Source organism: Conger conger, chromosome 4 (assembly GCF_963514075.1).
Source record: "Conger conger chromosome 4, fConCon1.1, whole genome shotgun sequence".
NCBI lineage: Eukaryota > Metazoa > Chordata > Actinopteri > Anguilliformes > Congridae > Conger > Conger conger.
Genome location: NC_083763.1, coordinates 79,292,733 through 79,316,732, shown reverse-complemented (window position 1 = coordinate 79,316,732; position 24,000 = coordinate 79,292,733). Strand labels below are relative to the sequence as shown.

The 24,000-nt window shown below is 47.2% G+C and overlaps 1 protein-coding gene across 2 annotated transcripts in view; it reads right to left on the bottom strand.

The window, feature by feature from the left end:
- Positions 1-24,000, bottom strand: part of cep135 (centrosomal protein 135) — a 45,516-nt gene that overhangs the window by 11,198 nt on the left and 10,318 nt on the right. For both annotated transcript variants that reach the window (XM_061240606.1, XM_061240607.1), the window contains 10 exons: positions 23,668-23,823; positions 12,044-12,172; positions 11,190-11,267; positions 9,150-9,301; positions 8,346-8,461; positions 8,052-8,191; positions 7,250-7,305; positions 4,299-4,467; positions 3,302-3,412; positions 761-946 (listed from right to left, as the gene is read on the bottom strand). In XM_061240606.1, coding sequence (XP_061096590.1) covers positions 761-946; positions 3,302-3,412; positions 4,299-4,467; positions 7,250-7,305; positions 8,052-8,191; positions 8,346-8,461; positions 9,150-9,301; positions 11,190-11,267; positions 12,044-12,172; positions 23,668-23,823 — 1,293 coding nt within the window. The remainder of the gene's footprint in view (positions 1-760; positions 947-3,301; positions 3,413-4,298; positions 4,468-7,249; positions 7,306-8,051; positions 8,192-8,345; positions 8,462-9,149; positions 9,302-11,189; positions 11,268-12,043; positions 12,173-23,667; positions 23,824-24,000) is intronic.

Below are 24,000 nucleotides of genomic sequence, written 5' to 3'. Positions count from 1 at the left end.
TCCTGTGTCTCTCTCTCTCTCTCACCTCCTGTGTGTCTCTCTCTCTCACCTCCTGTGTGTCTCTCTCTCTCTCTCACCTCCTGTCTCTCTCTCTCTCACCTCCTGTCTCTCTCTCTCTGTCTCTCTCTCTCTCTCACCTCCTGTCTCTCTCTTACCTCCTGTCTCTCTCTCTCTCTCACCTCCTGTCTCTCTCTCTCTCACCTCCTGTCTCTCTCTCTCTCACCTCCTGTGTGTCTCTCTCTCTCTCACCTCCTGTCTCTCTCTCTCTCTCACCTCCTGTCTCTCTCTCTCTCCCTCTCTCACCTTCTGTGTCTCTCGCTCCAGGTTGCTGACTCTCTCTCTCTCTCACCTCCGGTGTCTCTCGCTCCACTGACTCTCTCCCTCTCTCTCTCTCTCTCTCACCTCCTGTGTCTCTCGCTCCAGGTTGCTCTCTCTCTCTCTCTCTCTCTCTCTCTCTCTCTCTCTCTCTCTCTCTCTCTCTCTCTCTCTCTCTCTCTCTCTCTCTCTCTCTCTCTCTCTCTCTCTCTCTCTCTCTCACCTCCTGTGTCTCTCGCTCCAGGTTGCTGACTCTCTCTCTCTCTCTCTCACCGCCTGTGTCTCTCGCTCCAGGTTGCTGACTCTCTCTCTCTCTCTCTCTCTCTCTCACCTCCTGTGTCTCTCGCTCCAGGTTGCTGACTCTCTCTCTCTCTCTCTCACCTCCTGTGTCTCTCGCTCCAGGTTGCTGACTCTCTCTCTCTCTCTCTCTCTCTCTCTCTCTCACCTCCTGTGTCTCTCGCTCCAGGTTGCTGACTCTCTCTCTCAGGTGCCTGCGCTCAGTGTCAGCAGACAGCAGCTCCAGGCGGATGGAGGTGTTGAGCCCGTCTGCCTGCTGCAGCTTCAGCTCCCAGTCCTCAGCTTGAGAGTGGGCTGCCCGGAACCGCTCCAGAACCTCCCGGTTCTCCTGCTCCTGTGGACAAACACAACAACCACATCAAACCCCAGAGCTACAGTCCACATCAAACCCAGAGCTACAGTCCACATCAAACCCTAGAACTACAGCCCACAAACCCCAGAGCTACAGTCCACATCAAACCCCAGAGCTACAGTCCACATCAAACCCCAGAGCTACAGTCCACATCAAACCCAGAGCTACAGTCCACATCAAACCCCAGAGCTACAGCCCACATCAAACCCCAGAGCTACAGTCCACATCAAACCCCAGAGCTACAGTCCACATCAAACCCCAGAGCTACAGCACATCAAACCCCAGAGCTACAGTCCACATCAAACCCCAGAGCTACAGCCCACATCAAACCCCAGAGCTACAGTCCATATCAAACCCCAGAGCTACAGTCCATATCAAACCCCAGAGCTACAGCCCACATCAAACCCCAGAGCTACAGTCCATATCAAACCCCAGAGCTACAGTCCATATCAAACCCCAGAGCTACAGCCCATATCAAACCCCAGAGCTACAGTCCACATCAAACCCCAGAGCTACAGCCCATATCAAACCCCAGAGCTACAGTCCACATCAAACCCCAGAGCTAGTCCACATCAAACCCCAGAGCTACAGTCCATATCAAACCCCAGAGCTACAGTCCACATCAAACCCCAGAGCTACAGCCCACATCAAACCCCAGAGCTACAGTCCACATCAAACCCCAGAGCTACAGCCCATATCAAACCCCAGAGCTACAGTCCACATCAAACCCCAGAGCTAGTCCACATCAAACCCCAGAGCTACAGTCCACAAACCCAAGAGCTACAGTCCACATCAAACCCCAGAGCTACAGCCCACAAACCCCAGAGCTACAGCCCACATCAAACCCCAGAGCTACAGTCCATATCAAACCCCAGAGCTACAGTCCACATCAAACCCCAGAGCTACAGTCCACATCAAACCCCAGAGCTACAGCCCACATCAAACCCCAGAGCTACAGTCCACATCAAACCCCAGAGCTACAGCCCACATCAAACCCCAGAGCTACAGTCCACATCAAACCCCAGAGCTACAGCCCATATCAAACCCCAGAGCTACAGCCCATATCAAACCCCAGAGCTACAGTCCACATCAAACCCCAGAGCTACAGTCCATATCAAACCCCAGAGCTACAGTCCATATCAAACCCCAGAGCTACAGCCCATATCAAACCCCAGAGCTACAGTCCACATCAAACCCCAGAGCTACAGCCCATATCAAACCCCAGAGCTACAGTCCACATCAAACCCCAGAGCTAGTCCACATCAAACCCCAGAGCTACAGTCCATATCAAACCCCAGAGCTACAGTCCACATCAAACCCCAGAGCTACAGCCCACATCAAACCCCAGAGCTACAGTCCACATCAAACCCCAGAGCTACAGCCCATATCAAACCCCAGAGCTACAGTCCACATCAAACCCCAGAGCTAGTCCACATCAAACCCCAGAGCTACAGTCCACAAACCCAAGAGCTACAGTCCACATCAAACCCCAGAGCTACAGCCCACAAACCCCAGAGCTACAGCCCACATCAAACCCCAGAGCTACAGTCCATATCAAACCCCAGAGCTACAGTCCACATCAAACCCCAGAGCTACAGTCCACATCAAACCCCAGAGCTACAGCCCACATCAAACCCCAGAGCTACAGTCCACAAACCCCAGAGCTACAGTCCATATCAAACCCCAGAGCTACAGTCCACATCAAACCCCAGAGCTACAGCCCATATCAAACCCCAGAGCTACAGCCCATATCAAACCCCAGAGCTACAGTCCACATCAAACCCCAGAGCTACAGCCCATATCAAACCCCAGAGCTACAGTCCACATCAAACCCCAGAGCTAGTCCACATCAAACCCCAGAGCTACAGCCCACATCAAACCCCAGAGCTAGTCCACATCAAACCCCAGAGCTACAGTCCATATCAAACTCCAGAGCTACAGTCCACAAACCCCAGAGCTACAGTCCACATCAAACCCCAGAGCTAGTCCACATCAAACCCCAGAGCTACAGTCCATATCAAACCCCAGAGCTACAGTCCACATCAAACCCCAGAGCTACAGTCCACATCAAACCCCAGAGCTACAGCCCATATCAAACCCCAGAGCTACAGTCCACATCAAACCCCAGAGCTACAGTCCACAGACCCCAGAGCTACAGTCCACATCAAACCCCAGAGCTATAACTTTACAGAGTTACAGGCTTATAGAGCTTCAGATTTACAGAGCTACAGCCCCACATGGCTTCAGCCTCACTGAACTACAGCTACAAAGAGTTATAGACTCACAGAACTACACTTTACAGAGCTACAATCCTACAGATTTAAGAGCTGCACTAACCTTGGCAGCCATTAGACTCTCGATTCTGGCCACCTCGGATATGTAGGACTGAACCCTCAACTTCAGCTCATCTTTCTCATGCAGGGCTTCCTCCATCTCTGCATGCACAGCCTGAAACACAAGTAAACACAGAATCACTCTACCATACACAGCACAAAATACAGGTAAACACAGAATCACTCTACCACACACACCTGAAACACAGGTAAACACAGAACCACTCTACCACACACACCTGAAACACAGGTAAACACAGAATCACTCTACCACACACACCTGTGTGTGTGTGTGTGTGTGTGTGTGTATTACAGTGTATGTGTGTATGTGTGTGTGTGTGTATGTTTGCGTGTGGGTATGTGTGTGTGTGTGGGGGGGGTATGTGGGTATGTGTGTGTGTGTGGGGGGGGTATGTGGGTATGTGTGTGTGTGTGGGGGGGGTATGTGTGTGTGTGTGTGGGGGGGGTATGTGTGTGTGTGTGGGGGGGGTATGTGTGTGTGTGTGTGTGTGGGGGGGGTATGTGTGTGTGTGTGTGTGTGTGTGGGGGGGGTATGTGTGTGTGTGTGTGGGAGAGTGTGTGTGTGTGTGTGGGGGGGGTATGTGTGTGTGTATGGGAGAGTGTGTGAGTGTGTGTGTTTGTGTGTGTGTGTGTATTACAGTGTATGTGTGTGTGTGTGTGTGTGTGTGTATGTGTGCGTGTGGGTATGTGTGCGTGTGGGTATGTGTGTGTGTATGGGAGAGTGTGTGTATGGGAGAGTGTGTGAGTGTGTGTGTTTGTGTGTAGAGCGGCCTCTAGCATAGTGGTTAAGGTACATGACTGGGACCCGCAAGGTCGGTGGTTCAATCCCCGGTGTAGCCACAATAAGATCAGTGCAGCCGTTGGGCCCTTAACCCTGCATTGCTCCAGGGGAGGATTGTCTCCTGCTTAGTCAAATCAACTGTACGTCACTCTGGATAAGAGCGTCTGCCAAATGCCATTCATGTAATGTGTGTGTGTACCTGGTTCTCTCTGGTCATGGTGAGCAGGTCTTCCTGAAGGCGGCGGTTCTCTCTGAGAGCGGTCTCTCTCGCGCGGGACGCATCCGACAGCTCCTCCTGCACCCCGTCCAGCTGCCTGCGCAGACTGCAGACCTCCTGCTCCCGGCTGCGCAGCGCCCCCTTCAGCTGCCTGCAGGTAACAGCAGCTTACAGTGACATCAGGAGCACACGCACACAAACTCAAACACACACAAACTCAAACACATAAACACACGCACACAAACTCAAACACACACAAACTCAAACACATAAACACACGCACACAAACTCAAACACACACAAACTCAAACACATAAACACACGCACACAAACTCAAACACACACAAACTCTCAAACACAGACAAACTCAAACACACACAAACTCAAACACATAAACACACGCACACAAACTCAAACACACACAAACTCAAACACATAAACACACGCACACAAACTCAAACACACACAAACTCAAACACATAAACACACGCACACAAACTCAAACACACACAAACTCAAACACATAAACACACGCACACAAACTCAAACACACACAAACTCTCAAACACAGACAAACTCAAACACACACAAACTCAAACACATAAACACACGCACACAAACTCAAACACACACAAACTCAAACACATAAACACACGCACACAAACTCAAACACACACAAACTCAAACACATAAACACACGCACACAAACTCAAACACACACAAACTCAAACACATAAACACACGCACATAAACTCAAACACACAAACTCAAACACAAGCACACGCACACACACACGCACACAAACACACGCACAGAGAGAGCCATCCTTGCCCGGGGGAACACACACTCACTGTTGAATGGAACACACTCACTGTTGGATGGAACACACACTCACTAGAACACACACTCACTGTTGGATGGAACACACACTCACTGTTGGATGGAACACACACTCACTAGAACACACACTCACTGTGGGATGGAACACACACTCACTGTTGGATGGAACACACACTCACTGTTGGATGGAACACACACTCACTGTTGGATGGAACACACACTCACTGTAGAGTAGGGATGCATACTGCGAGCCGGTATTTTTTGGTACCGGTTCCTAATTGGTCAGTACCAGAGTACCGCTAAAGATTCTGGACAAATGATACTGTTTTAGGTATTTTGAGTCTACCTAACTGTCGCGTAATTATGACACTGCCGCCGTCGACAGGTTATGATGCAGCGCCCCGTTGTTTTCTCTAGTAGTCAATATGTCGGCCGTAAGAGCTAAGCGCTCCAAGGTATGGGCTCACTTCATCAAACTCAAGGAATCCTCGGCTCTATGCAATATATGCAAGAAAGTAGTAACACCAGCAACATCATGAAACACTTGCAGTCTACCCATAGCATGAAGCTGAAGGAGTGCGGCGTGTTTGACTGCCTAAACAACGCGTCTAAAGTTAGCAACCCGGCAGACGCCAACAACACCGTGCCCTCCTCCGTGCAGGCAGACTCCGACAGTGCTTCTTCATCAAGTCACGGTGAGTGTATGAATCATTAAAGGGGAAGTGAAATACTAGATTAAGTTAATAATTTACAAGATTGATTCCTAATATATACATCCTTAAAGGTTTAAGACTGCCAGTAAAGCTGGATAAAAAATAATAAGTAATTAAATTACCCTTTTTTAAAACATGCGCAGCGCCATTTTATCCGAGTGTATAGCGTCACTCTGTCCAGAGCGATCTCGGCTGCTGCCAGAGAAAGTAAATATGTTGCAAAACAAAAACTGTTAGGGCTAAATGCGTCAGGAGAAGCGCCTCCCCTACACTGTTCTGTTTACATGTATGTGTCTGTTGGGTTGAACATGTAGGCAAGGGCTTTGGTCATCTCCCTAGGTTTTTATTTTATTTAATCTATTCTGAGAAGCATTTGTAATTTTAAGTTAAGCTTCTGTTCTGTTGAAGCATTATCACATTGACAGTTACCTTTAAGGCTGTATGGAGCTGCCTGCTCGTTTTTTTTGACATACCTCGCACTGCACATGTTGACTTGCTAAGGGCTTAAAAGGCAGGTGCTGTAAGTTGTTTAATGATGTTGCTGGTGTTACCCTCCCTTGTGGTAATAAAAAACGATTGAATCTTTTACCATCTTGTAACGTCTTTATTTTATACACTAAATTACACGCCGTGGTATCGATAAGAGTATCGATAAATACCGGCACCGATAAGGAGAAACGATATTGGTATCGGTATCAATAAAATCCTAATGACACACATCCCTACTGTAGACTGGAACACACACGCTGGACTGGGAAACACACTCACTGAAGACTGGAACACACACGCTGGACTGGGAAACACACACTCACTGAAGACTGGAACACACACGCTGGACTGGGAAACACACACTCACTGAAGACTGGAACACACACGCTGGACCGGGAACCACACACTCACTGAAGACTGGAACACACACACTGGACTGGGAAACACACACTCACTGAAGACTGGAACACACACGCTGGACTGGGAAACACACACTCACTGAAGACTGGAACACACACGCTGGACTGGGAAACACACTCACTGAAGACTGGAACACACACGCTGGACTGGGAAACACACTCACTGAAGACTGGAACACACACGCTGGACTGGGAAACACACACTCACTGAAGACTGGAACACACACGCTGGACTGGGAAACACACACTCACTGAAGACTGGAACACACACGCTGGACTGGGAAACACACACTCACTGAAGACTGGAACACACACGCTGGACTGGGAAACACACACTCACTGAAGACTGGAACACACACGCTGGACTGGGAAACACACACTCACTGAAGACCGGAACACACACGCTGGACTGGGAAACACACACTCACTGAAGACTGGAACACACACGCTGGACTGGGAAACACACACTCACTGAAGAGACTTTTCCATATCAGTGACAGTGAGTCTCACAGCTGCCAGGGTCTTTTCCTGTGAAAAAAAAACACAGAGCAAGGTGTTAGCATTAGCACAGGGCCCTGTACAGTCCAGAGCAGGGTGTTAGCGTTAGCACAGGGCCCTGTACAGTCCAGAGCAGGGTGTTAGCGTTAGCACAGGGCCCTGTACAGTCCAGAGCAGGGTGTTAGCGTTAGCACAGGGCCCTGTACAGCCCAGAGCAGGGTGTTAGCATTAGCACAGGGCCCTGTACAGTCCAGAGCAGGGCGTTGGCGTTAGCACAGGGCCCTGTACAGTCCAGAGCAGGGTGTTAGCGTTAGCACAGGGCCCTGTACAGCCCAGAGCAGGGTGTTAGCGTTAGCACAGGGCCCTGTACAGTCCAGAGCAGGGCGTTAGCGTTAGCACAGGGCCCTGTACAGTTCAGAGCAGGGTGTTAGCGTTAGCACAGGGCCCTGTACAGTCCAGAGCAGGGTGTTAGCGTTAGCACAGGGCCCTGTACAGTCCAGAGCAGGGTGTTAGCGTTAGCGCAGGGCCCTGTACAGCCCAGAGCAGGGTGTTAGCGTTAGCGCAGGGCCCTGTACAGCCCAGAGCAGGGTGTTAGCGTTAGCGCAGGGCCCTGTACAGTCCAGAGCAGGGTGTTAGCGTTAGCACAGGGCCCTGTACAGTCCAGAGCAGGGTGTTAGCGTTAGCACAGGGCCCTGTACAGTCCAGAGCAGGGTGTTAGCGTTAGCGCAGGGCCCTGTACAGCCCAGAGCAGGGTGTTAGCACAGTGTAGGTCCTACCTTGTTGCCGATCTCGTCCTGCAGGGAGACGATTCTTTCGGTTTTCTCGTCGACCGCGTCCTGCAGAGCATCCTTCTGTCTGTCCAGAGCAGCGACAGACTTCTGCAGCGTGTTCACCTCATCACGGCACCTCAGCTCCCCTGAGCAACAGCACAGACCGCCACCTCAGACACACTCACCCTAAACTCAACGCCAATACTGCCAAACATAACCCTAACCCTGACTGACCCCAAACAAAGCAGAGACTGACCTTTAACCTCTGACCTTACAGTCTCACACAGCAGTGTTTCTCACCGAGTCTCTCCTCCAGGTTGCTGATCTGGGCGTGAGCTGCACTCAGCTGCTCACTTTTCACCAACATGTTGTTCTTGTACTCTGAGACAGACTGGTCCATCTGTTCCTGTAGCAACCTTCAACAACAAAACCACACCTGCAATTCATTCTCTCTCTCTCTCTCTCTCTCAGTGCTGTGTTAATGTCTCTCTCTCACCTCAGGGTGCTGGCCTCTCTCTCTCTCTCTCTCTCAGTGCTGTGTTAATGTCTCTCTCTCACCTCAGGGTGCTGGCCTCTCTCTCTCTCTCAGTGCTGTGTTAATGTCTCTCTCTCACCTCAGGGTGCTGGCCTCTCTCTCTCTCTCTCTCTCTCTCAGTGCTGTGTTAATGTCTCTCTCTCACCTCAGGGTGCTGGCCTCTCTCTCTCTCTCTCTCTCTCTCTCTCTCAGTGCTGTGTTAATGTCTCTCTCTCACCTCAGGGTGCTGGCCTCTCTCTCTCTCTCTCTCTCTCTCTCTCTCTCTCAGTGCTGTGTTAATGTCTCTCTCTCACCTCAGGGTGCTGGCCTCTCTCTCTCTCTCTCAGTGCTGTGTTAATGTCTCTCTCTCACCTCAGGGTGCTGGCCTCTCTCTCTCTCTCTCTCTCTCTCAGTGCTGTGTTAATGTCTCTCTCTCACCTCAGGGTGCTGGCCTCTCTCTCTCTCTCTCTCTCTCTCTCTCAGTGCTGTGTTAATGTCTCTCTCTCACCTCAGGGTGCTGGCCTCTCTCTCTCTCTCTCTCTCTCTCTCTCTCTCTCTCTCTCAGTGCTGTGTTAATGTCTCTCTCTCACCTCAGGGTGCTGGCCTCCTCGCGGTGCTGGGCTGCTTCCTCAGCCGTCTGACACATGGCAGCAGACTGGGCTTTAAGCTCCGCCTCCAGCGCCAGTTTGGTCTCCTTCAGCAGGGTGAGCTGGGCCATCAGATCTGCCCTCTCTCTCTGCAACTGCACAGTTACACACACACAGTTAAACACCATTACACACACTCACACACAGTTACACACCATAACACACACTCACACACCATAACACACACTCACACACAGTTACACACCATAACACACACCATAACACACACTCACACACAGTTACACACCATAACACACAGTTACACACAATTACACACACCATAACACACACTCACACAGTTACACACCATTACACACACTCACACACCATTACACACACCATAACACACGCTCACACAGTTACACACCATTACACACACTCACACAGTTACACACCATTACACACACTCACACAGTTACACACCATAACACACAGTTACACACACCATAACACACACTCACACAGTTACACACCATTACACACACTCACACACCATTACACACACCATAACACACACACAGTTACACACCATTACACACACTCACACACCATTACACACACTCACACACAGTTACACACCATTACACACACTCACACACAGTTACACACCATAACACACACTCACACACCATAACACACACTCACACACCATAACACACACTCACACACAGTTACACACCATAACACACAGTTACACACAATTACACACACTCACACACAGTTACACACCATTACACACACCATAACACACACAGTTACACACCATTACACACACTCACACACACAGTTACACACCATTACACACACCATTACACACACTCACACACAGTTACACACCATTACACACACTCTCAGTTACACACCATTACACACACTCACACACCATTACACACACTCACACACCATTACACACACTCACACAGTTACACACCATTACACACACTCACACAGTTACACACCATTACACACTCACACACAGTTACACACCATTACACACACTCTCACAGTTACACACCATTACACACACTCACACACAGTTACACACCATTACACACACTCACACACACAGTTACACACCATTACACACACCATTACACACAATCACAGTTACACACCATTACACACACACAGTTACACACCATTACACACACTCACACACAGTTACACACCATTACACACAGTTACACACACTCACACACAGTTACACACCATTACACACACTCTCACAGTTACACACCATTACACACACTCACACAGTTACACACACACACACTCACACAGTTACACACACTCACACACACACTCACACAGTTACACACGATAACACACACTCACACACAGTTATACACCATAACACACACTCACACACAGTTACACACCATTACACACCATAACACACACTCACACAGTTACACACCATTACACACACTCACACACAGTTACACACCATTACACACACTCACACACAGTTACACACCATAACACACACTCACACACAGTTACACACCATAACACACACTCACACACAGTTACACACCATAACACACACTCACACACAGTTACACACCATAACACACACTCACACACAGTTACACACCATAACACACACTCACACACAGTTACACACAGTTACACACCATAACACACACTCACACACCATTACACACACTCACACACCATAACACACACTCACACACAGTTACACACCATAACACACTCACACACAGTTACACACCATAACACACACTCACACACAGTTACACACCATAACACACACTCACACACAGTTACACACCATTACACACACTCACACACAGTTACACACACTCACACACAGTTACACACCATTACACACACTCACACACACTCACACACAGTTACACACACTCACACACAGTTACACACCATTACACACACTCACACAGTTAGTAGGGGGCAGTGGGGGGCAGTAGGGGGCAGTGGGGGGCAGTAGTAGGTATTTACCGTCTCTATGAAGTTCTCCAGGTTGGCGACCCGACCGTCTTCCACTTCCCTTTCGGTCAGAGCTGTGCTGTAGGCGACCTGGAGAACACCACAACACAACACAACACTACTGCATCAACACATCAACACAACACAACACTACTGCATCAACACATCAACACAACACAACACTACTGCATCAACACATCAACACAACACTACTGCATCAACACAACACAACACTACACTACTGCATCAACACAACACAACACTACACTACTGCATCGACACAACACAACATAACTGCATCAACACATCCACACAACTGCATCAACACAACACAACTGCAACAACACAACACAACTGCATCAACACATCAACAAAACACAACACTACTGCACCAACACAACACAACTGCACAAACACAACAACTGCACAAACACAACTGCATAAACACAACACAACACTCCTGCATAAACACAACACAACACTCCTGCATCAACACAACTGCATCAACACAACACAACTGCACAAACACAACACAACACAACACAACTGCACAAACACAACAACACAACACTCCTGCATCAACACAACTGCATCAACACAACACAACTGCACAAACACAACACAACACAACACAACTGCACAAACACAACAACACAACACTCCTGCATCAACACAACTGCATCAACACAACACAACTGCACAAACACAACACAACACAACTGCACAAACACAACAACACAACACTCCTGCATCAACACAACACTCCTGCATCAACACAACACAACGTGTTCATCATAGGCTACAGGCACTGTACAATAACACAGCGTGTCTCGCTCTGATAAGCCGGTTATGGGGGTGTGCAGTACCTTCAGCCTATCGTGGAGCGCGTCTCGCTCTGATGTCATTCTACGGAGGTCAGACTCTGCCCTCTCCTTCTGCTCCTCCACCAATGAGAACGTTTCCCCACTGCGTACCCGCTGTAGTTCCTCCTGCACCTATACACGCACACACACACACACACACACACACAGCACTGTTTCAGCAGTGGCCTTTGTTGCTTGCACCTTTGCAACAAACAGCACGCACGCATGCACACACACGCACACACACACACCTGCTGGTACAGGGTACACACACACACACCTGCTGGTACAGGGTACACACACACACACCTGCTGGTACAGGGTACACACACACACACATACACACACACACACACACACACTCTGGCACAGGGTACACACACACACACACACACACACACACTCTGGTACAGGGTACACACACACACACACACACACACACACACACACGCTGGTACAGGGTGTACACACACACACACACACGCTGGTACAGGGTGTACACACACACACACCTGCTGGTACAGGGTACACATACACACACACACACACACACACACACACACACACACACACACACACACACACACGCTGGTACAGGTTACACACACACACACACACACACACACACACACGCTGGTACAGGGTGTACACACACACACACACACGCTGGTACAGGGTACACACACACACACACACACACACACACACACACACACACACGCTGGTACAGGGTGTACACACACACACACACTCTGGTACAGGGTACACACACACACACACACACACACACACGCTGGTACAGGGTACACACACACACACACACACACACACACACACACGCTGGTACAGGGTGTACACACACACACACACACACACAAGTGATGGGACTCGGACTGGAGTTGCACTTGTGACGCACATACACGGATCACAGCCAATGATTATTTTTCTATTATTTATATGAAATATATTCCTTAGTTAAAACACACCCAACGTTGTTTTACACACCACACCATGCGCCTTTTAATAAAAATCATAGCAACACCCTACTTAGCATAGCTCGCAAAGATTACAGTTTCGCATGTTGTGGCCTTTGAGTTACAATAATTCAGGCTCATCCAGCCAAACAAAATGATTGCAACTAGCAAAATGTGGAGAATTAAAATAAAAGATGCAGGCGCAACCATGTTAAATTTCAAAAGACATTTGAAAACTCATAAGGAAAGGCAAGTCAGTTCACCAGCACCTGAGCTGATCCCACCGCTGTTCACGGCTGCGTTACTGTAACTTGGCTAAACTGTTGTGTTGGCCAAATGACTGGTTTCAGACTCAGTATAATGTTCGTCTCACTCAATCAACATAGCAAAAGCGCATATTTTCTTATTTTGAATTTTTGAATAAACACGGATCTTCTGTGAACCTAAAGTTTAAAACTCAGTTCCCCTTCGCTTTGATGAACCGATCGTGCTCTTTCACGGGACACCTCCCCCCAGCACATGACAGTACCCCCTTAGCAGGGAGGCTATCGATGGTATCAGACCTATAATGAAGGAGCTTGAGGAACGCCGCGTTTTGGTAAAAACTCAGAGTTGTTCGAATAGTCCTTTGTGGCCCGTGAAGAAAGCAAATGGCAGCTGGTGTCTGACTGCTGATTTCAGGGGAACAAATACCATTGATAAGCTGACACCTTTGGTAGCAGATCCATCCACCATATTTAATTCACTGAAACCAGAACATTGCATCTTTTCAGTAATTGACATGGTTAATGCATATTGGACTATTCCTTTAGCCCCAGAATGCGAGGACTGGCTAGCTTTTACTTTTGATGAGCAACAATATCGTTGGACACGCATCCCCCAGGGAATGCATTCGAGCGGTACCATTTTCCATGGAGGCGTTACATAAACACCTCACATCTAAACAAGATTGTGTGACAGAGAATAAAACATGGGATAGCCTATAGGTGCATGCCGTATCCTTTTCTCTCCTGTCTGATTCGGACTGGAGACGACCAGACATCCCCAACACTGTGATGTCATAAAGCAGTCGACTCTACAACCCCAACACTGTGATGTCATAAAGCAGTCGACTCTACATCCCCAATACTGTGATGTCAAAGCAGTCGACTCTACATCCCCAACACTGTGATGTCAAAGCAGTCGACTCTACATCCCCAGCACTGTGATGTCATAAAGCAGTCGACTCTACATCCCCAACACTGTGATGTCATAAAGCAGTCGACTCTACATCCCCAACACTGTGATGTCAAAGCAGTCGACTCTACATCCCCAACACTGATGTCAAAGCAGTCGACTCTACATCCCCAGCACTGTGATGTCATAAAGCAGTCGACTCTACATCCCCAACACTGTGATGTCATAAAGCAGTCGACTACATCCCCAGCACTGTGATGTCATAAAGCAGTCCACTCTACATCCCCAACACTGTGATGTCATAAAGCAGTCCACTCTACATCCCCAACACTGTGATGTCATAAAGCAGTCGACTCTACATCCCCAACACTGTGATGTCATAAAGCAGTCGACTACATCCCCAGCACTGTGATGTCATAAAGCAGTCCACTCTACATCCCCAACACTGTGATGTCATAAAGCAGTCCACTCTACATCCCCAGCACTGTGATGTCATAAAGCAGTCCACTCTACATCCCCAACACTGTGATGTCATAAAGCAGTCGACTCTACATCCCCAACACTGTGATGTCATAAAGCAGTCGACTCTACATCCCCAACACTGTGATGTCATAAAGCAGTCGACTCTACATCCCCAACACTGTGATGTCATGAAGTAGTCGACTACATCCCCAGCACTGTGATGTCATAAAGCAGTCCACTCTACATCCCCAACACTGTGATGTCATAAAGCAGTCCACTCTACATCCCCAACACTGTGATGTCATAAAGCAGTCCACTCTACATCCCCAACACTGTGATGTCATAAAGCAGTCCACTCTACATCCCCAACACTGTGATGTCAAAGCAGTCGACTCTACATCCCCAACACTGTGATGTCATAAAGTAGTCGACTCTACATCCCCATCACTGTGATGTCATAAAGCAGTCGACTCTACATCCCCAACACTGTGATGTCATAAAGCAGTCCACTCTACATCCCCATCACTGTGATGTCATAAAGCAGTCGACTCTACATCCCCAACACTGTGATGTCATAAAGCAGTCCACTCTACATCCCCAACACTGTGATGTCATAAAGCAGTCCACTCTACATCCCCAACACTGTGATGTCAAAGCAGTCGACTCTACATCCCCATCACTGTGATGTCATAAAGCAGTTGACTCTACATCCCCAACACTGTGATGTCATAAAGCAGTCGACCCTACCCTACGGCAAAACAACGAGGCCTCCAAGAAAGGAACATTCAACGCTGCAGAGTCTCAGAGCCCCGAAAATAACAACGAATTCTTGCCGTGAATGGGACCAGAGACAGAGACAATCACAGACACGTACATACATCTATACCAATTTTTATCCTTATTTCATTATTTATTTCACATTATTTATTTATTCCCTGTATTTCATTTCTGTTTTTCATTTTATTTGGGCGGCACGGTGAATTATGGAGTTTGCATGTTCTCCCCGTGCCTGCATGGGTTTCCTCCCACAATCTAAAGACAGACAGGTTTCGGCTATTTCACAGGGCTTTGCTGCAAAAGAGCATGTGTGCTCAGTCAACATTATTATGATTATATTCCATCTCACGGTCAGCATACATCACTCATTGTGTCACACCGATGTATGTTTAATTTCTATTTCTGTACTCTCTTGAAATGATGGTTGATCATAGATGTATATGTGATCATATGATCAGAGGGGGAAATTGTTAGATTTCGGTGTTTTCAAGATATGAGTTTAAATGTTTTACACACAAGTTCTGCCCCTATTCCCACACCTTCAAATGCATGTCCCCACAGTCACCCTGTTTCCCCCACTCTATTTACATTTCCCTTCCTGGCCTTGATTTGAGGTCTAGGTGCCGACGACCGTTTGTCTGTGGCCTAACCAGGAAACCTGTCAATAGACATTATCATATCTAAAGGAGTGTTTTGTCACAAAGGATGAAGCACTTCCTTTCAGATAGTTTCCATTGTTCAGATACTGCATATAAACTGTGTCATTCCCAGTAAGGATTGTGTAAGATTGATGAAAGCTCAGGAGAACGTACACACTAACTGGAACCACAAATAAAGAGCTGAAACTTGTCTTACACCCTCAAATTTCAAGTAACGACTCTTTCTGTCCTGAACGCGCCTCTTTCTGTCCTGAACGCGACTCTTTCTGTCCTGAACGCGACTCTTTCTGTCCTGAACGCGACTCTTTCTGTCCTGAACGCGACTCTTTCTGTCCTGAATGCGATTGGAAGTACCAGCAGCGAACAGTCATAATTAAGAAGAAGAAACAAGAAGTTCTTCAACGTGATGCGCCTTACTCGACACAACTTCCGCCGTGTAAACACATTTGTAGACTGCATGTCAGGCACTCTTCACGGTAAAAAATAATCTCAGGACGTGGCATGTGGAATGTGCTGCAACCAAAACAAAGATAGCAATCATCTTGCAGCACATCTGCAGGAATGTAAATAGGTCGGGACTTCTCACATTAGGAAGAATTTCATGACGTTATGTACCAGTTGTGTGGACATTGTTTGGTATTTCAGTGTCACACAAATATGAACTGTATTTTCTTGCTTGTCATTGACGTTAACATTAAAAGATACCGTAGAATCCGAGTTTGGCATGTACTGTAGTGTAGGGGTCCTCGCAGGGGACTCCAAATTATGTAGGGTCCTCGCACGGGCCGCCAAATAACGCAGGGATTTTACTCTCTACGAAACCGGGGCGCCAGTTAAACGTTGTGTAGCAGTATAACTGCGAAAAGTAATCAGTCTCATAAAATTACTGTTATCAGAAATATCCAACCACAAATTTAGTATTTTAATTAATTAAAATAACCAATATTAATGATTGAACACACCGATAACCTGAAGGTTGGAAGTTCTTCGAAAGACTGCTTTAACTCGGCTCTCATGTCTATGCGATTCCAAAACGGACACCGGGGTTTAATAAAATATATTTTTTTATTTATTAAACACAGAACAGATAAACTAACGGGAATTAGTAGGGGAAGTTAGGGTGTGTGTGTGCGTGTGTGTGGGCGCGAGCAAGCGCGCGTGTCGCTTGAACAAAGGAAAGGTGGGAGTAGCTAGCTTGAGTAAGCTAGAGTTCTGGGTGTGGTAATGAGTTAGTTAGCTGTGAGAAGGGACTACTTGCGTAGTTTTACTCTATATATGCGCAAAAGACGGCGAATCAATTCACGTACATATATATGTAGCTAACCAAACACATTACAATGGTTGGATGGTAAATATTGAAACACAGATTCACAAAAACAGTTAAGACTAAACTAAACACTGGCTATGCCTGAATGTTTGTTTTCTTACTGAGTCCATACGCATTGCTGGATCCAAAAGACATGCTGTCCTTGTAGAAGCGGCAATGGTGCTGTGAATGGTGTCCGGGAGAGATGCGCAGGCTGGGGTGTTCCCGTCTTAGCAGCGCGTTGTCGTCTGATCCGCTGGTCCTTTTCCAGGTGTAAAAGTTTGTTGCTGTTTCGTTGTTGAGCTTTATTGGGGTAAACTGATGTAGCGTTCCGAACAATTTCCACTCACTATAGGCCACGTAGTTACCGCGAGGTAACTGGGTGTGTCCGTAGGCCTGGTAGTGCGCTGTGCAGCATTCAGCCTCTGTCTGAGTCTCGGAGCAGATGAGCTGAAGCGACTGGCCAAAAGGGGTGCGTCGAAGAGAAGAAGCAGAAGAACAGAAGAAGCAGAAGAGAGCTCCCAAGAACGTGTCTTGCTCTTATACGGGACCGTTTATTGCTCCCGCCATTACGGGATTGGCTGAACCAAGTTAGACGTCATTCGTGGTGGACGTCGCAGAATTTTCCTATGGGAATGTGGAAGTTGTAGTCCCTACATCCCCCCTGTGGTCTCAGGATGCGGCTGAAGCCAGTGTTCCTCGAGAGCACAAAAGTCAGTTCACAGTCCACAGGTCAAGTACATTGGGTCGGTAACACAGTTCACACTTGACTGACAAACATCCAGACATTTATCAACAATGAACTAAACTGGTCTAAAACACATGATACAAACAATGTGAAACACTAAGGTCGAACAGTGAATACATTGTCACAAAACATGAGAAACCTTGGTGAAAGGGTTAGTCGTTTTGTTAGTTCAGGTGTTTTGTTAGTTATTGGATGGTGTCCAGAAGGTGGAGCACCAACAGGAATGACCCAGCCATGAAAATGTTCAGATGATGTAGGGGTCTAGGATGGAGAGGCTGTAGCCTTTTTGGAAGTCTTGTTCAGACTGACCAATTGTTCTAGTCCCTACAGTCAGGTTGCTGACGAGGGTTGTCATCTGAAATATGTGGGGGCATTTTCAAATTAGGGCAGCTTTCTGTATCCAAGCTTAACCTTATGGCTGTGTCATCAGGAAGGAAATGGAGAGGTGGTCTCATTTCTAAATGATGTGGTAAGCTCACAAGTGGTCTTGTCTTGCTTGGGGAAGAGGTGGAGTAAGGCACACTGGGGTGTGGCAATATACTTGTAAAGATTACACTGTAGTTTCTACATGCAATACTTTACGATGGTTCAGTAGGTGTAGAAAGAAGCAATGAACGTTTACGAGTTATAACAGGTGTCGGATTTAACTCTACAGTACCTACTTACGATCTGCGTTTGCTGCTGCTACATGCAAATCTAAGTGGCTGCTATAAACTACCAGTTTATTTTGCCACCCCCCTTTGGTAGGAAAGGTGTGCAAAAGAAAGTGGTCAAAGCTTCAGCTGGGAGTCTGCCTGTGAGGAGACCACGGCTATAGATCAGTCTTATTCAACGTCTTTTGATGGAGGTTGAACAAGACCAGATAGCTCTTTGGAGTGGTTACTCAAGGCATACACACTACTGAACAAAGATTAGAGGCTTTAGTTGTCCTCAGAGGAACTGAAGAAGCTCTCTTCAGACAAGGTATCTTCCCTATCAGAGTCATGCTGGTGACTCTGAGGCTTGGGCCTACCGGGTCGGTCTTCTCTCCAATTCCGGCTGGAATCAGAGTGTGAGAAGCGACCACGGTGGCTCTTAACCGGGAACTTACTCACATGCCGTTGTTTTGAGCCATTAGACTTTAATGGGGCAACTTGGGAAGTGCCGGCAGGCTTGGTTGGAACAACGTGCTTAGCTGTTTCCAATACCTCGTTCCTGGGCACAATCCTTAAAGTGTCCCAGACCATTTGGGCTTCATTTCTTAATTCAAGGGCTGAGTGCTGGCCCCTTGAAAACAGTGAAACATGAGTTCGGACACAGGGGTGCAGGTTGTGCACAAAAAGGGATTTGAAGGCTTGATCTTCATCTAAGCCTGGTCCGTTTCTGCCCTGGAAAAAAGCATGTTTAAGACGTTGGTAAAAGTCTTTTGGTCTTTCTGTACGGCTGTGTTTAACCTTCACAGATTTGATCATGGCTGTGGCCTGATCAAACCGTGGCAGGTACTCAGCTACCAACGCTTCACAAACCTTGGGATAGCTGGAACGAACCTGTGGTGGAAGTTGTTCCATAAATGTATGGATCTCTCTGGTTGAGGTTTTCCATACAAGTCGTACCTTTTCTCGATCGGTTGCCCTGGGCAGATCCGAGAGACAGTAGTCAACTTCCCTCAAGTAACTCTGAATGTTAAATTCGGAGTCCTTCGGGTCAAATGTGTGGACATACTTCGCCATGGCCTCTAGCTCCTCAAAGCGAAGACCATGTGAAGTTGCACTAGTCTGCCTGTTTGGAGAAGGAGAGCCTGAAATCACATTTGGATGTGAATGCGTTTCATGCGGAGCTCGACGTCCTCGGTTTGGTTTAGGGGGTGGAGCTACAAAACTGTCATTCTCACAATGGTTGGCAGAAGATGAATTGTCGCTGTCAGTGTACTGTACAGAGCTGTCACCTATCCTCTCAGTTATAAAGGGAAAGCTAGCGGGATTAGTGTTGCTTTTTGTGTGCCCAATTAATAACGTTAGATCTCCTCTACCGTGTCCACGGGAGGGTTCCCTGACCTCCTCATGAGAGGGGTGGGCATGGAAGGTGCAGTCCTGTACTTGCCTGACTGTTTCTCCCTTGCGGAGATGGACCACCGTTGGGATGGAGTCCCCCCTTTCCCTCTCCAGGGAAGAGGTGGGCAAACCATTGCATGGGTGGTCAACAGCACTGCAATCTGAGGAGACTGACGAGTCTCCATCAGAGCAAGCTGTGGAACCGGGATCCGAAAACCCGAATCAATTTGTGACCCCCCTTCCCCCGCCTTGTGGTGTAAGGAGGAAGCAGGAGAAGCTGGAGTTGGGCAAGCCTGAGAAAGCAGGCTTACAGAAGAGAGTGGATGTGGTAGTTTGTGGCATCCACTCTTCAACTGAAATAATTCCTCTCTGTAGGAACAAAGATCTGATTCGGCTGAATGCAGATCACGCAAGTATTGTACTGCTTTCTTGCCAACAGTTTGAAGCTCAAGTAAAACACTGGTGTGTTGTCCTTTGAGGTATGCCATCTCTGATTTTAAGTTTTTGTTGCTCTGAAGAGCAAGACTAATCTGTCTGGCAAAATTCAAGACCAGACAACTTAGAATTGGGTCTTTTGACTGGGTGGGGGAGTGACCTTTCTCGTTGATTAAGGAGAACATTTCTTTCCTACAATCAGTGAGGTTCATCTGATTCAGGAAAGCTACGTAGCGAGGTGCTAAACCTTGGGCTAAAAAGGAAAGGTACTCATCAATAGATATGGGTTCCATATCTCACGCCAAATAAAGCTAAAAGCTGAATCAGTAACTTAAGAGGGTACTCTTGAAGTTAACTATTTCACAAGGGCCTTGAGCTCCTAAAAGTTGGCAATGAATTGTTCACCTAAATCACAATCCAACATACAAGTTGTGATGAAGGATAAAGAATTTAAAACGCTCTTTGAATATTCTCTAACTATAGTACAAGGTAGCTATAGCATCACACAGGGACTCGAGTTGCACTAGCGGTACTGCAATGCAACAACAGCAAAATGACCGAACATATGGCGGATATTCAGACCGTAAAATAGGAACTGTGATGCTGATCACATTAATCCTAAATACCAGAATGTGATTGGTTGAAATTACAATTAAATTTGGATTTAAATGTAAAATTCAATTAATTATTAAAATTACTTTGACAAAGTAATTATAATTAATAATACAGTGCGGCTAATAATACTATTATTGATAATACGTATTATACCGGAAGGTAAATGCCAATCAACAAACTACCGTGTAAGATTACGAATGTAATGCCACAATGTTACACGAGGGGGCAGTATATTGAGAAAGCGGCTCATGCAGGCTTTCAAAAATGGTACAAGGGTGACATCTAGCGGTATTTTCAAAAAACTGCACTGGTGGCAATTTAGCTGAGAAAGAATGCCGAGAATTCGTTCTGGAGTCACGTGACATGAGCCAAAGCTCGTCTTTCTCACGCAGAGCTCCAAATTAGGAAGGGGAATTCGTTATGAAGTCACAAGACATGAAATTTGAGCCAAAGCTAGTCTTCCTCACACGGGGCACCAAAATATGTAGGGGTCCTCGCAGGGGACTCCAAATTATGTAGGGTCCTCGCACGGGCCGCCAAATAACGCAGGGATTTTACTCTCTACGAAACCGGGGCGCCAGTTAAACGTTGTGTAGCAGTATAACTGCGAAAAGTAATCAGTCTCATAAAATTACTGTTATCAGAAATATCCAACCACAAATTTAGTATTTTAATTAATTAAAATAACCAATATTAATGATTGAACATACCGATAACCTGAAGGTTGGAAGTTCTTCGAAAGACTGCTTTAACTCGGCTCTCATGTCTATGCGATTCCAAAACGGACACCGGGGTTTAATAAAATATATTTTTTTATTTATTAAACACAGAACAGATAAACTAACGGGAATTAGTAGGGGAAGTTAGGGTGTGTGTGTGCGTGTGTGTGGGCGCGAGCAAGCGCGCGTGTCGCTTGAACAAAGGAAAGGTGGGAGTAGCTAGCTTGAGTAAGCTAGAGTTCTGGGTGTGGTAATGAGTTAGTTAGCTGTGAGAAGGGACTACTTGCGTAGTTTTACTCTATATATGCGCAAAAGATGGCGAATCAATTCACGTACATATATATGTAGCTAACCAAACACATTACAATGGTTGGATGGTAAATATTGAAACACAGATTCACAAAAACAGTTAAGACTAAACTAAACACTGGATATGCCTGAATGTTTGTTTTCTTACTGAGTCCATACGCATTGCTGGATCCAAAAGACATGCTGTCCTTGTAGAAGCGGCGATGGTGCTGTGAATGGTGTCCGGGAGAGATGCGCAGGCTGGGGTGTTCCCGTCTTAGCAGCGCGTTGTCGTCTGATCCGCTGGTCCTTTTCCGGGAGGAAAAGTTTGTTGCTGTTGTTCGATGGTGAGCTTTGCAGGAGTAAACTGATGTAGCGTTCCGCGTACAACAATTTCCACTCGCTATAGGCCACGTAGTTACCGCGAGGTAACTGGGTGTGTCCGTAGGCCTGGTAGTGCGCTGTGCAGCATTCAGCCTCTGTCCGAGTCTCGGAGCAGATGAGCTGAAGCGACTGGCCAAAAGGGGTGCGTCGAAGAGAAGAAGCAGAAGAAGAAGCAGAAGAGAGATCCCAAGAACATGTCTTGCTCTTATACGGGACCGTTTATTGCTCCCGCCATTACGGGATTGGCTGAACCAAGTTAGACGTCATTCGTGGTGGACGTCGCAGAATTTTCCTGTGGGAATGTGGAAGTTGTAGTCCCTACAGTAGTAATGGCGTTCCTTAGGATTCGAGGCTTTCCGAGAGCATAATGTAGATGTGGTCCCAAAATCATAGCTCCCAATTTCTTGCATAAACAATATGTAGCCCCATTAGATTTTTTTGAATGAATAACAGTTACCTTTCATTTAAAAATATATGAGTATATGAATAAACCAATACTGCAACGTGATTCTAATGTCATTCTAACTTTGTAACGTTTACAAATAGTTATAATTATTATTCTTGAGTCGCAGATGCAGATAAGGCCTAAAGTTTAATTGGAGATTATCCAAACAAACCTGCATTTAGTCCAGGATTCATCTCAATCTGCGTCCATGCAACAGGCCCATATTTTGTTATTGACCATCATGTTACATTACAGCCCATGGTAATGCTTACATTACATCACATGAGGCACACAGTTCTTAAATAGAATGGTTATTTATTTTATCTCATTTATTGATATATCAATGACCTACCACACCAGACCTCTATATCTTCAATTAGCATAGGAATCTATAGCCATACTGTTGTTTAGGCTGCACTATCCAGGAGACTTGAGACTTGACTTGGACTCTAGCTCAGAGACTTGAGACCTGACTTGGACTCTAGCTCAGAGGCTTGAGACCTGACTTGGACTCTAGCTCAGAGGCTTGAGACTTGACACACACACACACACACACCTGCTGGCACAGGGTATACACACACACACTCACACACACACACACACACTCACCTGCTGGTACAGGGTGCTGAGTGTGTCTCTCTCAGTGCTCAGCTCCTTCACGTTGTTCTGGATGTCCTCCATGTGCCTTTCAAACCCCAGCAGCACTTCCTGGAGCTGGTCCCTCTCCCTCACTGTCTGCAAGAGCTCCTGTTCACAGTTGGACCCCTGCACACACACACAGCCCATGTCTCTCCCTCACTGCTAGAGCTCCTGTTCATAGCTGGACCCCTGCACACACGCACACGCACGCACACACGCACACACGCGCACACGCGCACACGCGCACACACGCACACACGCACACACGCACACACGCACACGCACACACACACACACACAGCC